General features: G+C 38.9%; 1 protein-coding gene across 1 annotated transcript in view; it reads left to right on the top strand.

Annotated features, from left to right (window-relative positions):
- kiss1ra (KISS1 receptor a) overlaps positions 1 to 17,967 on the top strand; it is a 33,455-nt gene extending 15,488 nt beyond the window's left edge. Inside the window, exons 3-5 of the mRNA XM_034183505.1 lie at positions 16,243 to 16,378; positions 16,470 to 16,708; positions 16,811 to 17,967. Of these exons, the coding sequence (XP_034039396.1) occupies positions 16,243 to 16,378; positions 16,470 to 16,708; positions 16,811 to 17,191 (756 nt within the window). The 3' untranslated portion in view covers positions 17,192 to 17,967. The remainder of the gene's footprint in view (positions 1 to 16,242; positions 16,379 to 16,469; positions 16,709 to 16,810) is intronic.
- The last annotated feature ends 3,072 nt before the right edge of the window (positions 17,968 to 21,039 follow it).

Genomic DNA, 21,039 nt, shown 5'->3' with positions numbered 1-21,039 from the left:
CCCAGTCTGAACGCGACCAAGATTTGAAAAACAAGTCTAAGTGCTATCTGGCTAGAAAGCAATCCAGATTGAATCTGGCTTAAACTGGATTGTAAACCACGGTGTGAACGGGGTCTAAGACTGCTGGAATATGCTGTAGCCTTGATTACAGTAAGCATGGATACAAAATTATGTCTATGTGCACACACACACACCTTTGTGTGATCTTCATTTAATTTGTTAATATACATCTATTCCTGCAACATGTTATTTTTCCCCCAGTTCTTTCTGTAATACTGCCCCTTACAAAGTACAAACTAGAACTATTCCACACTTTTAGTTTTAATCAAAATCACAGCAAAAATAATCAGGCCTGGGCCCTGCAAGAACCTCTCTTACAGACAAGATCCGCTCTTACAGAACCAAGAACAATGGATACAAGCAGTTTTTATACAGGATTACATATGCGTGACAGAGGCGGACCTTATAACGCAAAATCCTTCTCTTATTGGCCCCCTGTGGGTATTCAAGGGATGTCCATCCCCCTGCTCGAGGCCTGCGCAATAAGGGGAGACGTGATTTATAATTGTAACCTAACTCTCTTTATCCTAAGTGGCACAGACTGGTTAAATCCAGTTCTACATGCACATAACAAGAGAGAACAAAGGAAAAAGAGAATAAGAATGAAACTAAAAGTATAACCCTAAATAAAATAACTACCTTAATACCAAACAAGTACAGAAAACAAATAAAGAAAACCATAACTGAACACAGAAATACAACCCCTGGCAATAATTATGGAATCACCGGCCTCGGAGGATGTTCATTCAGTTGTTTAATTTTGTAGAAACAAAGCAGATCACAGACATGACACAAAACTAAAGTAATTTCAAATGGCAACTTTCTGGCTTAAGAAACACTATAAGAAATCAAGAAAAATAATTGTGGCAGTCAGTAATGGGCACTTTTTTATACCAAGCGGAGGGAAAAAAAAATATGGAATCACTCAATTCTGAGGAAAAAATTATGGAATCATGAAAAACAAAAGAACGCTCCAACACATCACTAGTATTTTGTTGCACCACCTCTGGCTTTTATAACAGCTTGCAGTCTCTGAGGTATGGACTTAATGAGTGACAAACAGTACTCTTCATCAATCTGGCTCCAACTTTCTCTGATTGCTGTTGCCAGATCAGCTTTGCAGGTTGGAGCCTTGTCATGGACCATTTTCTTCAACTTCCACCAAAGATTTTCAATTGGATTAAGATCCGGACTATTTGCAGGCCATGACATTGACCCTATGTGTCTTTTTGCAAGGAATGTTTTCACAGTTTTTGCTCTATGACAAGATGCATTATCATCTTGAAAAATGATTTCATCATCCCCAAACATCCTTTCAATTGATGGGATAAGAAAAGTGTCCAAAATATCAACGTAAACTTGTGCATTTATTGATGATGTAATGACAGCCATCTCTCCGGTGCCTTTACCTGACATGCAGCCCCATATCATCAATGACTGTGAAAATTTACATGTTCTCTTCAGGCAGTCATCTTTATAAATCTCATTGGAACGGCACCAAACAAAAGTTCCAGCATCATCACCTTGCCCAATGCAGATTCAAGATTCATCATTGAATATGACTTTCATCCAGTCATCCACAGTCCACAGTCCATTCATTTCTCATTTGTTTTGTTGTGCATTTTCGATTTTTGAGACATATTGCTTTAAGTTTTCTGTCTTGACGCTTTGATGTCTTCCTTGGTCTACCAGTATGTTTGCCTTTAACAACCTTCCCATGTTGTTTGTATTTGGTCCAGAGTTTAGACACAGCTGACTGTGAACAACCAACATCTTTTGCAACATTGCGTGATGATTTACCCTCTTTTAAGATTTTGATAATCCTCTCCTTTGTTTCAATTGACATCTCTCGTGTTGGAGCCATGATTCATGTCAGTCCACTTGGTGCAACAGCTCTCCAAGGTGTGATCACTCCTTTTTAGATGCAGACTAACGAACAGCTCTGATTTGATGCAGGTGTTAGTTTTGGGGATGAAAATTTACAGGGTGATTCCATAATTTGTTCCTCAGAATTGAGTGAGTCCATATTTTTTTTCCCTCTGCTTGGTCTAAAAAAGTGCCCATTACTGACTGCCACAATTATTTTTCTTGATTTCTTATAGTGTTTCTTAAAGCCAGAAAGTTGCCATTTGAAATTACTTTAGTTTTGTGTCATGTCTGTGATCTGCTTTGTTTCTACAAAATTAAACAACTGAATGAACATCCTCCGAGGCCGGTGATTCCATAATTATTGCCAGGGGTTGTATTTCTGTGTTCAGTTATGGTTTTCTTTATTTGTTTTCTGTACTTGTTTTGGTATTAAGGTAGTTATTTTATTTAGGGTTATACTTTTAGTTTCATTCTTATTCTCTTTTTCCTTTGTTCTCTCTTGTTATGTGCATGTAGAACTGGATTTAACCAGTCTGTGCCACTTAGGATAAAGAGAGTTAGGTTACAATTATAAATCACGTCTCCCCTTATTGCGCAGGCCTCGAGCAGGGGGATGGACATCCCTTGAATACCCACAGGGGGCCAATAAGAGAAGGATTTTGCGTTATAAGGTCCGCCTCTGTCACGCATATGTAATCCTGTATAAAAACTGCTTGTATCCATTGTTCTTGGTTCTGTAAGAGCGGATCTTGTCTGTAAGAGAGGTTCTTGCAGGGCCCAGGCCTGATTATTTTTGCTGTGATTTTGATTAAAACTAAAAGTGTGGAATAGTTCTAGTTTGTACTTTGTAAGGGGCAGTATTACAGAAAGAACTGGGGGAAAAATAACATGTTGCAGGAATAGATGTATATTAACAAATTAAATGAAGATCACACAAAGGTGTGTGTGTGTGCACATAGACATAATTTTGTATCCATGCTTACTGTAATCAAGGCTACAGCCTATTCCAGCAGTCTTAGACCCCGTTCACACCGTGGTTTACAATACAGTTTAAGCCAGATTCAATCTGGATTGCTTTCTAGCCAGATAGCACTTAGACTTGTTTTTCAAATCTTGGTCGCGTTCAGACTGGGGTTTGCAATCCAGCATGAGCCATGTCCTACAACAGACTAGAAAGGTTGGGTTCTGTGCTGTTTTGCACAGAAAATAAACTGGAAATGAATACCTAACAATAAACTGATACATTTTATCCCAGAGACAAAATTCCGATTTACTTGGTTTTCCACAGCTTGTCAATGCACCAAAGTGCATGAAATGGTACCTAAATATTCATTATATGTAATTGTTCCTGTCTAAAAATCATATTAGTAGATTCATTCATTTGGAAATGGTGGCTATTTTTATGCAGATTATAGCCACTTTGAGCACTTAAAGGCAGTTTTCTCAAAAGCTGTCTACTTAACTTTTTTCTAATTTGTCAAGGGCGTAATATTGGACATTGACACATTTCATGTAAAAAAAATTATAGTCATAGATTCGTTCATTTGGAAATGGCAGCCATTTTTATGCAGAAATGAACCAATTTGGGTATTTGGACCCAACTTTCTCAAAAAGTCTCCAGTAACTTTTCTTTTGATGAGTTTGAAAATGATATGACCTGTATATTGTGCCACTCACATTCACCAGATCTCAAACCAGATGAACACATCTGTGAGATTTGGACCAATGTGTTGAACAGCGCTCTCCACCGCCATCATCAGAACACCAAAATGTTTTGGACCAGTGTGTTCTATACCTCCATCTGAGTTACACTGACATGTAAAATCAACACCATGGTGCACTGAAGCTGTTTTGGCAGTCTAACGCCTTGCAACAACACTTTAGGTTGTTTTTTGCTTTGATTTGCCACACATCTGAAAAAATAGTGTTGAGTTGAGTCGCCCTATTTACCACCTGGCACTGATTCTATGCCCTTTTTGACCAAATTTCCATAATAATAATAATAATAATACTAATAATAATAATGCTTGGAAAAACACTTTGCAGAATACTGCAGAGTTATCAGTGCATGGTAAATTATAGTGCAGCAAAGAATATGGCCTTTTAAGAGCTGATAATCACACCCCCTGACAGAAGACTTCACTCTTTTATTGAAGCACATGAAGGAAGCTTGACAGATACAGACTGACATTCCTCTAATGGTGCACCTGAGAGAGAACGCAACCTGTCGATGCCGTCACTTTGGACTCAATACATGGTTTTACACAATTGTGGTGTAAATCAAACTTTGCTTTTAAAAACATATATATTCATGCAAAAAATTTCAGGAGGAAATGATTCCTTGGGCGTTTCTCAGAGTCACAAATTTTCTCAAAAATAACAAGGCAAAATATATAAAACACAATAATGGACATAACATAGAAAAATACAAAGGTAGGATAACTAGAGTGCCAAGAGTTCTGTGGGTTACCGGCTCAATTAAGCCCAAGGCAAAATGGCCATTTTCAGCATAAAATGGCCGCCAAATCCAAACAAATGAACCTATGCAAATAATTCTGGGATGGGAACAGTGTCAATGACCAATATTGTGCCCTTGTTAAATTTAAAAAGTTTCTGACAGTTTGTGAGAAAATTGGGTCTAAATATCCAAATTGGCTGTTTTCAGCATAAAACTTTCCAAATGAACAAATCTGTGACTATAATTTTTAAGGCAGATTATGTCAGCAACCCATATTATGCCCTTGACAAATTTTTTTTTTAAGTTAGACAGTTTTTGAGAAAATTGCTTTTAAGTGCTCAAAGTGGCTATTTTCTGGACAAAAATTGCCACCATTTCCAAATGAACAAAGCTGCAAATGTGATTTTTAGATGGGAACAATGTCAATGACCAATATTACACCCTTGCCAAATTGAAAATTTATCAGACAGTTTTTGAGATCTCGCCATAAATGGACGACTCTAACTATGCCAACTACAATGGATGCCACGCCACGACATAGGGTTAGCTAGCCAATTGGCTGGGACCCCCCTCCCCAATATACTTTTTGTGTGTGTGTGTATATATATATATATATATATATAATATAAGAGAAGCTAGTACATGTTGCAGTTTCACCCATCATTATATTTAATTCACTATTTTTTGTTACACTCTTTGCTCCATCCACATTTTGATTATTTCATCTCGACTCCATTCTGGTGTACAGGGCAAAATTACAAAAACGTGTCACTGTCCAAATATTTATGGAGCTGGCTGTTGCAGTTGGTAAGTAAAGGTCTTGTGACTCGGCTAAATCCTCAAACCTCATTTCAGTCTTATTGCTGCAAGAATTTTTTCTTAATTATTGTTATGGTTTGTTCTATTTAAAACCTTATCTGACATGTTTGGTCATTGTTCAGTGGAAAAAGCGGACCAAAAATACCTCTTCTATGTACATGAAAGCAGTTTTCTAAGCACAAGCTAAAAATCATTGCTTTGGTGGTCTGACTTCTGTCTTGAACGAGTCAAGACAGAAGTCAGACCTGTCTTGAAAGTGTCAAGACAGGTCTGACTTCTGTCTTGAAAGAGTCAAGACAGAAGTCACACCACCAGAGCAAGAATTTTAGCTGAGGAAGCTTCTGCGATTTGAAGCGAAACGTCCTCGCTTCAAGCAACCCAGTCCAGTTGAAGATTCCAGCTTCTCTACTATGGAAACCACCTGGACAACTGAGAGCCTACACAGAAACGTAGTCAATAGGCCTCACTCCCCCAATAGCCAAAGGATACTGTGGCGTCAGATTAGCTCCGAAAGCACTTGCGTGATAAAATATTGATTTGGGCATATTATATGATTTCACACGCATAGATACTAACTGCAGGAGTGCAAATTATCTCTGCATGCACACTGAGAGAAACCTGCTCCCCGAGCAAGGAGGAATATGTGACCAGCACATCAAACAACCACTCAAAAATCACCCCGCTCTCTCGAAGTGGATTTCTGCTCGCACCAAGTGGATAACTGATCACATATTCCTCCTCGCTCACAGCACCTTTTTCCTCACTTGGGGAGAAGTTTCCTCTGAGTGCGCACATACAGAGATGATTTGTGCGCTTGCAGTTAATATCTACTAGGGATGTGGAGATTAATCGATACAAATCGGTATCTAGATACAAATGTGTGCGATGCGAGTGTATCGATTCATTCAGTGTGCATCGATTCAATTGACGGATGAAATCATGATGGATCAGTTGCTCCGTGCTTGCATCGATTTTTTTTCTGATGCACATTGAATGCCCCATGGACAGAAGCCTGAAAGCACATTTCTATCGCAACAAATCTATTTCAAAGTAGAGACCCGCCACAATGGTACAAGCAGTTTTAGGAGAGTTTTGACGCACCTAAAACATTTAAATCAGGCGTTTGGAATTATTTTAGCTTTTTTTTTTAAAAGAAGGGAAACTTGACAAGATGCAGGTTGTTTGGAAAGAATGCTGTGCCTGCTGCTGTGCCCCCCAACACGGAAAAACTGGTAAGAAAGCATCGCAAATTAGTGTTGCTAAGGTGATACTCTGTCAATGAGTGACTCACTTTAAGTCACTCATTGAGAGTGATGTCTTACTGTTTAAGTTCTGACAGTGAGTTCAAACAGGATCCACATAAGAGGGAACTTATTCTTGTTCCTTAAAGCTAGAGTTGGTAGTCCTGGAGAGCTAGCAAGAGAGCTCGGAAATTTTGAAAGCAGAACCTCCTCTAGGTTCCACCCCCAACCCCCTACCCCATCAGTGCTTCGTCCAAAGCCACGCCCCCACAAACCTGAACGCGCATTTGACTGTGGGACTCAGCGGGGCTGAGGAGTGGCTGGACTGAAAGGCACAGGACACACAGGATTGTGCATGAGGTCTGAAAAAAAACAAACACTGGTGTGCCGTGGTGGCTGCTCTATCACTGTATTACGTTACTAATCCATATATATTGATTTATTACAAAAACTGTCAAAAGGAGTAATAAATATAAGTATAAAAATGATTGAATGTCATCAGTCCTTTCGAATGCTACTTGAACGCAGCAGCAATCTGCGCGGTGTTCAAAAGGACTGCTCTGATGATATACTCAACTAATGAAACTAACAAATCCCCCTGAAGCAAAAGTAATTACCTGTCCAACAGAAAGACAGCAACCTCTGTGTCACTTTTCAGGCCCTTCAGATGCCTCAGTTGTTTCCACAGAGAAAATTATGCATCGATGTTGACTCTCGTCTGACCTCTTGCTTTATCCTGAGCCTTCATCGCAGCCTTTTCTACTCCGGCTTTCTTTTCCTTGGCTTTCTATCGGGGTGAGCCATTAAACATAACGGTGGAAGTGGTAGTTTCGGCTCTATTCCCTCTGCCATTGTACCGAAGTGAAGTTCTTTGGTGAAACAACATGATTGTCCACGCGTGGAGGAGGGAGGGAGGGACAGAGGGGGCATTGAGCCTGGTGACGCGAGCAGGAAGAACTAGACATAAAGGCATCCAATTAGTTTTTTGAGAGCGCACCACAGGCCTTATGCTGGTCGGAGTTTTATCGATCTTACAGCTGCTACAGACGTCTGATTTTTTTCATTTCTTTTTCGTTCCTGTCAGCATACACAATGCAGAGCTGGTTGTTTTTATTTCCAAATACAGAATCAAAACCCAAAAAGGACCATCTTCAGTGAATGTCACCTAATTTACTGACCTGAGTGATCAAACCAACACTAAGACACAAATGTCTAAACCCAAATTTTCAGTTTCATAGCAGTATTACAAAGGTCTACAGGTCTTAGGTGATGGGTGTAGATCTGCCAGCCTATAACAGGTCTGCTGTCAGTAAATATAATCTAAAACTGTCAGCTAGAATTCTCGGTTGAGCAGTGGCCCTGTCTAATCACTGAATTTCGGATTAATTTGAGAGCTACAGTCGCCATTAAGACTGAAAGGTCTTTTTAATTAACACTGAATGGCCTGGAATATTTTGAAGGATTAATCAGATGAGCAGCCTTCATTGCTAATGAAAGCCCTGCTCTCAAAAGGAGTGTGAAGGCAAATAGACCTCATTAAAACTCATAATGCATAATCACAATAGTACTTTAAAGGCTGATAGACAGCAATAAACAGACAATGTTCAAAATATGTAGGAGTGTAAACACGATGTGCATCAAGAGGGACTGAGGTCATGTCAGAGGGTTTAAGTGGTAAAAAAAAGCTATATTTTCAGAAATAATCATATTTTTATATATATATATATATATATATATATATATATATATATATATATATATATATATATATATATATATATATATATGAAGCACTAAAGTCTCTCATTCTGGCTACAGCAACTATTTAATGATCATAAATATTGGCAGTAGATTGATTTGTTTTGTGCAGCTAGTGGAAGGTGAGGACTTGAGCTAAACATACCACACAATGTACTTGATAATCTATTCAAATACAGAACCATGCTTATGCCATTGTTCAGTTTTTACAGTTTTTTTCTTTTCAATAGAATTTTATTGTGGAGTCACTTTTTTACTCCAGCTCAGGAAGCCAAACCAACCAACCAAGCTGAGGATCTGGAGCCCTTATACATTTCTAATTTTATCAGAAAAATATTGTTGGCACGGGAACAGCAGCCAGTTTTTATACCCCAAACCATCCAGGAAATCCACTTAATGTCATACACTGAGAACAGGTGACAAGTTTTTCAAGCTGGTTTTAAGTTCACATCCACTTCAAATCAATCACGCAAAGCTTTACTGCTAAAGTTGCTCACCAAACCAGCCAAATCCAGGAGATATAAACCAAAACCAATAAATAACAGCATTAACTGACCGCAAACATGAATGTACAGTGCATCCAAAAAGTATTCACAGCGCTTCACTTTTTCCACATTTTGTTGTTAGTGTTATTCCAAAATGCAGTAAATTTATTTTTTCCCCTCAAACTTCTACTCACAAAACCCCATAATGACAACATGAAAAATGTTTTCTTTTGTTTTTTTGGCAAATTTATTACAATTTTTTAAAAATGTATTCGATTTCTGTTGCAGAAAATTTCTTTTCCTGCAATGATAAGTACATTTCAGGTTTCATGTTTATACTTAAATATTCATAAGGTGTTTTTCATTGACCATTTGTGCTTAATGTAGGTAGGGTGTGATTTATACAGATAACTTTTCTGTGTTATAGCCTGTTTTTTGTTTTGTTTTTTTGCACGCCATTTCTGGCTTACATTCATATGAATACTGTTATTTGGAATCCTGGGCATTGTTTCATGAACAAGACCCCTGGTACTTACTGTCTTCATGTATGGATGCGAGACTTGGACCATAACAAGTGAGATGGGGCAATAAGTAGGTCTCTTTGGATCGTCTTTAGGTACCACTGGAATGACTTTGTGTCAAACAAACGATTACATAGGGAGACCCAGAAGAGAAGTATCACTTGCATTGTGAGCGAACACCAGCTACAGCATTTTAGCCACATAACTCATTTCTTTGTCTATCCAGCAGGAAAGTGCCTCAGCTTTGGTGACCAGAGTGGCTGGAAAAGGCTAAGGGGAAATTTTGCCCAGACTGCAGCAGATAGATGACTAGGTTTGACAGGTGGAGATGGAATGGTTGTCTGGCTGTGTGGTTGCAATTCAGGAGCTACAACGGTTCCGCAGTATGGTGGATGCTGCACCAGAGCATGCCCTGTGATCTGACATGATGGTGATAGTAAAGGTGTCTTGAAGACAATAGACTGAGGATCCAGATATATGGAGACCTTTGAGAGATAGAAAGCAACCGGTTCTCTGCCTGGGTGGTTGCCTTCCAGTATCCAAGGCTGTTCCATAGTATGGTGGATGCAGTGATGCTCAGGACTGCTGCATGCTCCCAGACCTGACCTGACTTCACCTCACCTGACCTAAGGAAACAGAAAGCTTGGTGAAGCTAACATATAGTGTTCATGTATCCATTCCAAAAGACTATAGTGCCATCCTTTGGAGGATAGATGGAAGTACAAATAAATCCAACTGGGATATAGAGTTGATGTATGAATAGTGTTGGTGAGTTATTTCAAAGAAATTTAAATATTTTGGGATTTTTGTCCATTCTAGCCAAATTTTGTAGATAATAACTCAAAAATAATAAATACTAGCATCTCGTAACTCTCTGAATTAAACAAACTGTATATTGCAACTGGAGAACTTTGAAGCACCACACAGATTGAAAGATCAACTTAGATTTGACTATGTGATAGGAAGCTTAAAATGTGACTATTGTAAAGACTTCTGATGGCTGTTTTAATCTTAAACCAGGGCAATCCCAAACCCAGACTCTTATTTCTCACTCAGCTTCTCAAGTGCTGAAATTTGGGTCTGTAAACCTTTACTTGACAACAAAAGCACAATCCTACCCAACACCCAGTCCAAGCAAGCATTGAAATGGTACCCTGAATGAACACTAGTTTTCACTATGAAAAACTTTAAAGTCATGATGATAAATGCAGCAGAGTCAAACAACTCTCAAGCAGCCAAGAAAGACATTGTGAATGTGTTTGGTCAGATGGCAAACCCCAGAAGGATTTCTTGTAGATGAAATGCTTACCACATAATAGGAAATATACACTATATTGTGCCAGTATATGTAGCACAATATACTGCACTTGTCTCACCTTCCGGTTTCACTATGATTTTGCCAGCAATACAGGTAGGTTTTAAGTTCAGTTTTTATAAGTAAGTGGTCTGAGCACTGACAGTAGTCTATATCAACTTCAATCAATCAACTTTTTTTTTATATAGCGCCAAATCACAACAAACAGTTGCCCCAAGGCGCTTTATATTGTAAGGCAAGGCCATACAATAATTATGAAAAACCCCAACGGTAAAAACGACCCCCTATGAGCAAGCACTTGGCTACAGTGGGAAGGAAAAACTCCCTTTTAACAGGAAGAAACCTCCAGCAGAACCAGGCTCAGGGAGGGGCAGTCTTCTGCTGAGACTGGTTGGGGCTGAGGGAAAGAACCAGGAAAAAGACATGCTGTGGAGGGGGGCAGAGATTGATCACTAATGATTAAATGCAGAGTGATGCATACGGAGCAAAAAGAGAAAGAAACAGTGCATCATGGGAACCCCCCCACAGTCTACGTCTAAAGCAGCATAACTAAGGGATGGTTCAGGGTCACCTGATCCAGCCCTAACTATAAGCCTTAGCGAAAAGGAAAGTTTTAAGCCTAATCTTAAAAGTAGAGAGGGTGTCTGTCTCCCTGATCTGAATTGGGAGCTGGTTCCACAGGAGAGGAGCCTGAAAGCTGAAGGCTCTGCCTCCCATTCTACTCTTACAAACCCTAGGAACTACAAGTAAGCCTGCAGTCTGAGAGCGAAGCGCTCTATTGGGGTGATATGGTACTACGAGGTCCCTAAGATAAGATGGGACCTGATTATTCAAAACCTTATAAGTAAGAAGAAGAATTTTAAATTCTATTCTAGAATTAACAGGAAGCCTATATACAAATATATTTCTGAACTTAAATAAATTTTACATTTGTTCTGAAATTCACATTCTTGTATTGTGCTTAATTGGATCAAGCACCATTGAATCCAATTAAAAATGTAATTAAATGATTTGTTAATGAAAAAAAACAACTTATCACAAAAACAGCCTTCCTAACAGTCTTTCTTGTCCCCTACATGGTTCCTCCATCAGTGTTTCGCTCTCTCTGCCTGAATCACTCATACGCACAGCAGCTCATTAGTAAAACCTGTTGGAAAGATAACCTAAGTTAAAGCTGTTTCTCAAGGATAAAGCAGCTTCTTGGAAGTCTCATTTGCTTTCTAATGATGGAAGCATAACAGCTGCAAGGTGGTGCTCAGCTCCCACTATGTTCAACCTCCAACTAAACTTCAGGAGGTCAGAAGTAATAACAAGTCTTTTCCGTTTCCTTATGACATCCCATCTGGAAACCTCATCCATCTAGTCTGCCGAGTCAATTCCACAGCACATCACTTATATATATATATATATATATATATATATATATATATATATATATATATATATATATATATATATATATATATATATATATATATATATATATATATATATATATATATTATTCCCTTAACTTTAGTCTCAGTTTTAGGTGCTGCGGAGTTTGACTGACATTTTAACAATCTGTGATTATTATTATTATTATTATTATTATTATTATTATTATTATTATTATTATTCTCGAATTACTTCCTCAAAGCCTATCTCTAGAAATTAAAATTTTGTTATGTATTCTTACATTCATGAGCGCATGGAAAGGTACAATTGATGCACACTGCGTCTGAAGCATTTGTTGTGAAACCATGCAGTTTTGTTGATGTAGAAGGGCACTTTTTAAGTTTGTGAATAAGAAAACTGTGCAACAACAGATGCTTTTGAGGAAAAACACCCCAACAGTGCCTGTTTATGCCTATGGATGCTGCCAAAATCAGAAAACAAAACAAATTTATTATCAAAGAGCATCTACACTTTTGAAAAATGTTCCTAAATGTTAATTCACCAATTTCAGTCCATAATAGTAACGTTCTGTCATGGTCTGGCCCTTTTGGGGCCAGCTGTTATGATTTTGGACCTTTTTTCCATGTTCTGAACCTCTATGCCATGTCTTATTATCATTGTCATGTTCATGTTATGTTTGCTTTTGTTTCATTTATTCTCTGTGTATCTTTTCTTTGCCACATATTTTGTTTTGCTTTGTTTATTATTTGCTTTCACTCTTGGTCCCTTAGTTGCTTTAGTTTTAGTTTCATTGTTTATCACATTTATTATATTATGCTTTAGTCACAGGGTTTTGTTATTATTTATCGTCAGTGTTTTTAATCTGATTATGTTCCATTTGTTATGTATTGCAATTTCTGTTTATCAGTTATCTTGTTTCATTAATTGCATTATTCTGTAGTCATCGGGTTTGTTTATTCTCTGTTTATCAGTAGTTTATTTTGGCTCTTCTCTTTTGTGATTTCAGTTATGTCCAGTTTTGTTTTCAGTTCTCATGTTCATGCTCTGTCCTGGTTAGAGTTGTATTTTAATCTGTCCATGGTTTCTGTTTTTGTTTTTTTGTTTTGGTTTCCCCTACACCAGCTCTTGTGTCCTCGTCTGTGACTATGACTTTTTTTGTTCTGTGTTTTCTACCACTTCCACTCTTGCACCTGCTCACGTGTCTTTGTCTCTTTCATCACTCCACTCTGTGTTTTCCTGCCTTCACTTTCTTGCACTGTGCACAATCTTTGTCTTCCCCGGTCACGCCCCTTCCAGAACTTTCACTGACACCTGCATCTTGTTTAACTGACTAGACCACCAGTTATTTAAGCCCTCACAGTCTCACAGCTCACTGCCAGATCATTGTCTCTGTACACCTTCCAGCCCAATTCCTTGCTTTGTTCTTGCCTCCTCTTGCTCTTTTGCTACCTTTGCATCGCTGCTGGACCACCCGTGTACCGAACCCCTGCCTGTTATTAAACCATTTGAACTTGATCAGTCTTGCGAGCTTGCATTTGTGTCCCTCTGGTTTGTGCCACGCCTGATACTTTCACACTTAAAAGTAACAGAATTATTTAGCAAAGTACCTGGATGTCTGTAGTGTCAGCACTAAGTGTTCTCGTTTTGTGAATTGTTTTGTAATTTACAGTAGTGTTCAGAATAATAGTAGTGCTATGTGAGTAAAAAGATAATCCAGGTTTTGAGTATATTTCTTATTGTTACATGGGAAACAAGGTACCAGTAGATTCAGTAGATTCTCACAAATCCAACAAGACCAAGCATTCATGATATGCACACTCTTAAGGCTATGAAATTGGGCTATTAGTAAAAAAAAAAAAAAGCTGAAAAGGGGGTGTTCACAATAATAGTAGCATCTGCTGCTGACACTACAAACTCAAAACTATTATGTTCAAACTGCTTTTTTAGCAATCCTGTGAATCACTAAACTAGTATTTAGTTGTATAACCACAGTTTTTCATGATTTCTTCACATCTGGAAGGCATTAATTTTGTTGGTTTGGAACCAAGATTTTGCTCGTTTACTAGTGTGCTTGGGGTCATTGTCTTGTTGAAACACCTATTTCAAGGGCATGTCCTCTTCAGCATAAGGTAACATGACCTCTTCAAGTATTCTGACATATACAAACTGATCCATGATACCTGGTATGCGATATATAGGCCCAACACCATAGTAGGAGAAACATGCCCATATCATGATGCTTGCACCACCATGCTTCACTGTCTTCACTGTGAACTGTGGCTTGAATACAGAGTTTGGGGGTTATCTCACAAACTGTCTGTGGCCCTTGGACCCAAAAAGAACAGTTTTACTCTCATCAGTCCACAAAATATTCCTCCATTTCTCTTTAGGCCACTTGATGTGTTCTTTGGCAAATTGTAACCTCTTCTGCACATGTCTTTTATTTAACAAAGGGACTTTGCAGGGGATTCTTGCAAATAAATTAGCTTCACACAGGCGTCTTCTAACTGTCACAGCACTTACAGGTAACTCCAGACTGTCTTTGATCATCCTGGAGCTGATCAATGGGTGAGCCTTTGCCATTCTGGTTATTCTTCTATCCATTTTGATGGTTGTTTTCCGGGTTTTTTTCTACGCGTCTTTTTTTTCTCCATTTTAAAGCATTGGAGATCATTGTAGATGAACAGCCTATAATTTTTTGCACCTCTGTATAGGTTTTCCCCTCTCCAATAATCTTTTTAATCAAACTGCGCTGTTCTTCTGAACGTCTTGAACGTCCCGTTTTCCTCAGGCTTTCAAAGAGAAAAGCATGTTCAACAGGTGCTTTCTTTCCTTTACTATTCTGTCCAGCTTTGTAACACCACACATTCATCTTCATATTCTCTTTTCCACAAAATCCAACTTCTCCTGCACTCCCTTTACTGCCCATGTCTCAGCCTCATAGTTCCTGGTTTTACACTTTCATCTGATTTCTGCCAAAAATGCTGAAAATCCTCCACTTTATTTTCTTTGGGCTCTATCTTGTTGATCTGTGGGACACAATCTACAATCCATACTACTGTGTATCTGAGTGCAAACTGGGGTGTACGCTGCAAAGGTGTTGCATTCGTCATGAGCATCTTTTGGGCATAACATGAAAAATCAATCTGGTTGTAAACTGACAATCCCCTTTAAAATTCACTATGCAAAGAGCGCACTCAGTAGTAAGAGTTTTTCTGAGGGGGGGGAACATATTTCAATGCAGATGGAGCAGGCAAAAGAGGCCAGCAACACAAAAATTCCTGCCACAAAAAGCATGAAAGCCTGACCGCAAAGAGACTTGGATTGACACTTTTTGCATCTACTGCTGGGTGTGAAGAATTATACCCTCTGTATGCAAAAATGGACAAATCAGTGCTCAGAGTGCTGCCATGCAAGATGCCCAGCTGCACACCAGGAGCAACTTGGGAATTAAGGATCTTGTTGAAGACCACCTTAATGATTTTTCCTGTCTAAATTGAGAATTGAACCAAGGATCCGCTGGTCACAGGACCTCCCAGCCATCTTCTCCCCTGTTTAGGTTATCAATAAATATAATTCTAGGTGACATTTGAAGAGTATATTCTGAGTAATGTCTATTTTTAAAAGTAGAAGCTGTTTACCTTGAATGTCAGTGAAACAGCGAGCAGGGTATTGTTTTCACTGATGTGTGTGTGTTGTGTGTCTGTGGACAAGTTAAATAAAAAAACCCTGGGTGGTTTTCCTTCAGAGTTGGTGAGAATATTACTTGATTACATTTTGGAGTAGTTTGGTCAAAAGTCAATTAAAACATTATTACACACGTCTTTTTTGGTAGCTCAACAACCTAGAAATATTAGATGGATCAAAGTTGGTGGGAATATCACTTGGATAGATATCTAGAGGTAATTAGATTTTGGAGTAGTTTTGTCAAAGATCAATGAAAATATGGTCTGAAAAACACTATTTGTATATCTCATTAACCAAGAAGCCTAGATGGATGGTCTAAAGCATATATTAATAGGCAAAATGTTTGTAATTGAGTGGTATTAAGGACTTCAAAATGAAGTCATATGATGAAGTCATAGTCCAAAAAAAAAAAAAAAAAAAAAAAAATTACAGACATATGTATATTTATACTGTGGTGCATAGGGTATGCATCAGCCCGCTGACGCCTTTCATTAGATTTGATGCTTCCTAAGGCCAATAACATGCCGTTTACCACAGAAATAACAGAACTTCATACATATTGCACTGTGACATCTCATTTTGTATACCTTTACGATCTTATGGTTATCTTAAGCAGTATTTGCCTTTCCAGGTGACAGTACAAGCCACCTGCATCACTCTCACTGCCATGAGTGGAGACCGTTGTTACGTCACAGTCTACCCCTTGAAATCCCTTCGTCACCGCACCCCAAGAGTAGCCATGATTGTCAGCATCTGCATTTGGATTGGTCAGTACTGATCATCTGATAAATATTCCTTTTGAAGCCAGTGTATTATGTAAATGGTTCCTACCACTAACACAATTGTTCTCGTGCTCAGGTTCCTTCATCTTGTCCACACCAATTTTGATGTACCAGCGTATTGAGGAGGGTTACTGGTACGGCCCGAGGCAATATTGCATGGAGAGATTTCCCTCAAAGACACATGAGAGAGCCTTTATCCTCTATCAGTTCATTGCTGCCTACCTGCTGCCTGTCCTCACCATCTCCTTCTGCTACACGCTGATGGTGAAGAGAGTGGGTCAGCCCACTGTAGAACCTGTGGACAACAACTATCAGGTATAAAGAAAGGTCAATAAAACATGTTTGTGTTCCTTCAGCATAAGCCTACTCTTGAAAGTCCCTTCGTTGTTGTGTGCTGTGCATGTTTCTGCTGCCCAGGTCAACCTCCTTTCTGAGCGGACCATCAGCATCAGGAGGAAAGTCTCCAAAATGGTGGTCGTGATCGTGCTCCTCTTCACCATCTGCTGGGGTCCCATCCAGTTCTTTGTCCTCTTCCAGTCTTTCTGCCCAAACTTTCGCCCAACCTACGCCACTTATAAGATCAAGACATGGGCTAACTGCATGTCCTACGCCAACTCTTCAGTTAACCCAATCGTCTACGGATTCATGGGCGCCAGCTTCCAAAAATCCTTCAGGAAGACCTTCCCGTTCCTGTTCAAACACAAAGTCCGAGATAGCAGCACTGCTTCCAGGACTGCCAATGCTGAGATAAAGTTTGTTGCTGCAGAAGAAGGCAACAACAATAACCATGTCAACTGATGAAGAGAGCAAATGTGTGCAAATGTGTTGGGTAATAAAGCATTTCCTTTAAGAAGGTCCACTTGACAGGTTTACCAAGTGAACCACAGTCACAGGACCACAGGTTTAATTCCCCAACAGCATTGTCTGTCCTGAAACTCCCACCTTGCAGAGTTAGAACTTTGGTTCCCCAATGGAGAAGCCATTTGACTGACAAATTGTTTTAAGGATCATACCAACAAATTCAGTTCATGACCTCCTCAAGGTTACTTGTATTATTCTCACACAGATCAAACCTTTTCACCACCTTACATTTAACTCATGACTAGTAATTTCCACCTTGCCAATTCCTTCTGTTCAAATGGCTGAGGGGCACATATTCCAAAAGAAAAACATTCTAGCTCACATCTGAGCAGAGTCACCCGTTAGCATAACCCACATTTCTTTGGAAGTTGTAGGAAACCTTGACTTGAGAAGAACATCTCAACCCAGCACAGAAGGACCAGGTCAGATTCAGACTTCCAAAGACACTGTTGTACCTCGTTTCCCTCCATCAGAGAACAAAGGTTACATGAGATAACCAACAGTCTACCAACATTTAAAATTTGTTTTGGGAAAAATTGTCTTTTTAATTAATTCTATGATTAAATGAAGAGAAGGCAGAGGTAATCAAATGTAGACTTAAGTCTGATTTCAAAAGGATATTTTTTGGCAGGAAGTTTATTAGTATTGATGCATAAAATGAATTAACCTGAAATATGAAAGAACATAAACGGTTTTGGCACAACATTCTATTTGTTGAAGCCATATGAGGTGTCACTCATTTAATGATCTATCAAACGTGTCCAAGTTACATATCTGATGACAAAAGACAAACTGAACCTCAGAATTAAAGGCAGCTGCGCAACATGATCCCAGATAAGCGGTTGAAGATGAATGACTGAGTGAACCACAGGCAGCCTGACTGAACCTATTAATTTATAGGTGGCTTTCTGCAGCCAATCAACTGATGTCAACATGAAATATAATATAATTAAATGTTTTGGAAACATCTGGATGTAAATTTAGACTGAACAGCACAAGACTTGTACAAATGATATTTTTTTTGTAAATATCGATGTGGATGATGCTGTACAGAAAGATCATTCCATTGGATGTGTTGTCTATTAATGTTACAGCTAACTTTACTCTATAAATAGGTGCTTGTATTTTGATGTTGCAGTACCACTGGATGGCGCCCCTTCTAATGCAAACATCTGACCAAAATATCAGTCCCATTTATCTGCATGCTACCTACCCCATCATAGCTGTAATATCTGTAAAACTTGATGTGTGAATTCAGCTTAGTTTGAGGTAATCAATTGCCTTAAACCATTTAAGCTTATTTAGCTTAACTAATTTTTGTTATGCAAAATGTCAAAACCTTGTAAAAACAGAGCCCAGAACCCCAAACAAAAGCAAAGACCTATAGATAGAAGTATGAAAAAGAGTAAGGGCCCTATCTTGATGATCTGTGGTGCATAGCACAATACATTTGATGTGTGTTCAACCCCATTTAGCTATTTACACGGTGTGGTGTCTGCCTGGATGGTTGCCATTCAGGACCAAAGGGGGTTCTGTGGCAACATGGATGAGGTGAAGCATTTGATGACCTATTCTGACCACCTGATCTCCAGCTGAACACTGCAGCTAGCTAGCTGTGCGTTGCTAGTCTCCGGCCTGGAAGAAAACCTGCATAAAGATATGGTACAAACAAATTTTTAAAGTTTAATATTTTCCATTAGTGTATTATTATTTGCTTAAACTTTGTTTTCAATTTGGTTCTGCTGTAGCAAAATGCACTCATAGCATAGCATACGCGCATTGTGGACCCACCCATAGTATGTGTGTCATGTCTAAATAATGTGGTGTGTAAATAACAGAATAAAAGTTCTTTACATCATGTTTCTCGCTTTATGCTGCCTCATGATAGCAATGTTCGTAACTATAGTTGCATTTTGATGCAAAAGGTACATTTGATCAAACACGAATACGTGACGAGTTGGGTAGACCATTTGCATTACTATGTGACGCACGGGAAAATGCGACCCATGAATCCAACCATGACCATAATCATTACCCAACCATAGGTGAATGTTCCCTGATGACGCGGAAGTCGAGATAATTCTGTCTCTGATCAGAGAGAAATGACACTACTGTAAAAAACGCATTTCCCCAGGGGTTCCTATCTCATCACATAGCAACGCAAAGGGGCATCAACCGAGTGCCAAAGTGGGACAAATTGGTCGTGAGAATGTGTTGGTGCACGAGTTCTGTGCTTGACCGCATTGCAATTTTAAACTGTTTGTCTGTTTGTGAACAGCCTGGAGCCCACAATTTTTCATAAATGCTTGTGAAATTTTTACCGAAGATTCATATCTTGATAGGCAAGAACTGATTCAACTTTCAAGGTCAAAGGTCATCTTTAACAGTGAACAAATTTTCAAAAATTCATAACTGTCAAAAAATATCAAATTTCTTTCATATTTGAGAGTGTTATGTAGGATGGCATCCCTTATCACAAAGTTTGAACTGGATTACAGATTTTGTGGCCATGTAAATTTAACTTTGAAAACACCATTTAATTAATAGTATATTTTACATTATATCTTAATCAAACATGCTACAATCACTCTCATATTTGATAGTGAGGTGCAGAATGGCACTCACTATTGCCTGACAAAATTTGATCTAGATCTGATCCGGACTGTGGATTTTGTGGACATTTGAATTTAATATTGAAAAGCCCATTTGATGTACATTTTGCATTATATCTCAATCAAAAGTTCAAACTGGCACTCTCAATGAACAGACTAAGTTTGATCCGCATCTGATCTGTATTGCGGATTTAGTGAATATTTCAATTTTACATCAAAAAGCGACTTCTAACAGGACTTTGATCTTGACATTTTTTTCAAAGGTAAAAATTTGTGGAATTGGAAACTACCGCTGGTGGAGGTTTGCGCTCTGAGTGCAGTGCTCTAGTTCTATATTGTGTAGATCTCAAAACCACAGTGGAGTTTCTCTACTAAAAAATGTGAAAAATGAGAGAGCTGCTGCAGGTTACAGCCAGTGAAGCATAAACAGAGTTTACCTTCCTCTGGTGTAAAACAGTCACGTTTCAGTGCACACACACGCACGCATGCATGCAACCCAGGTGTTGTTTGTCGGGATCATCTGTCACCTTCTCCGTGAGTCGCCTTTGTTGAATCTTATCAGATGGGCTGAGATCCAAATGGCAGCGCCGACCCGTGTGGCCTGTGCCCACCAAGGGGGCGCTTTGAAAGAGAACTTGGCTGGAGAGCAGTGACCTCCCGTTGGAAATGCACAGTGTTACTGTTAATAAATCTTTAGAGCCCCTGCCAGCTTTCTGCTACCTTTTACAATTCATCATCCCACACAGTGACATTCAAAAGCAGAACTCCAATTATTCCCTGCGGAAAATGTCCAAACACAATTTGAACTGTACATATCGCAGGACTTGCTGTTGCCAACATTTATTTTGATGAGATGAATGAATCATGCTGCCACAATTACAATATAATAAATGAGTAACAAAACACCAGGTGCGCTTGTGTTTAAAAGAGTTGTGTTGTACAACACTTCATTTAAAAGACAGATATTAAAGTTTGCACACAGAAATACATCATTAAACAAAAAAAGAGAATGTTTCAGATTTGATCTATGTGTATGTCTGTTCCTTTAAATGGAAGGGAGCTGCTGGTGACCACGCCCCCCCCCCCCCCCCCCTCCCCGCCCCTGTCACAGTGTCCAACAAGCTGGTAAATATTACACTACACTATTGTCAGTGTGCTAACAGTGTACTTTTA

Source organism: Thalassophryne amazonica, chromosome 12, assembly GCF_902500255.1.
Source record: "Thalassophryne amazonica chromosome 12, fThaAma1.1, whole genome shotgun sequence".
Taxonomy (NCBI): domain Eukaryota; kingdom Metazoa; phylum Chordata; class Actinopteri; order Batrachoidiformes; family Batrachoididae; genus Thalassophryne; species Thalassophryne amazonica.
Note: the sequence above shows the minus strand (reverse complement) of the source record. Positions and strands in the feature narration are given on the sequence as shown.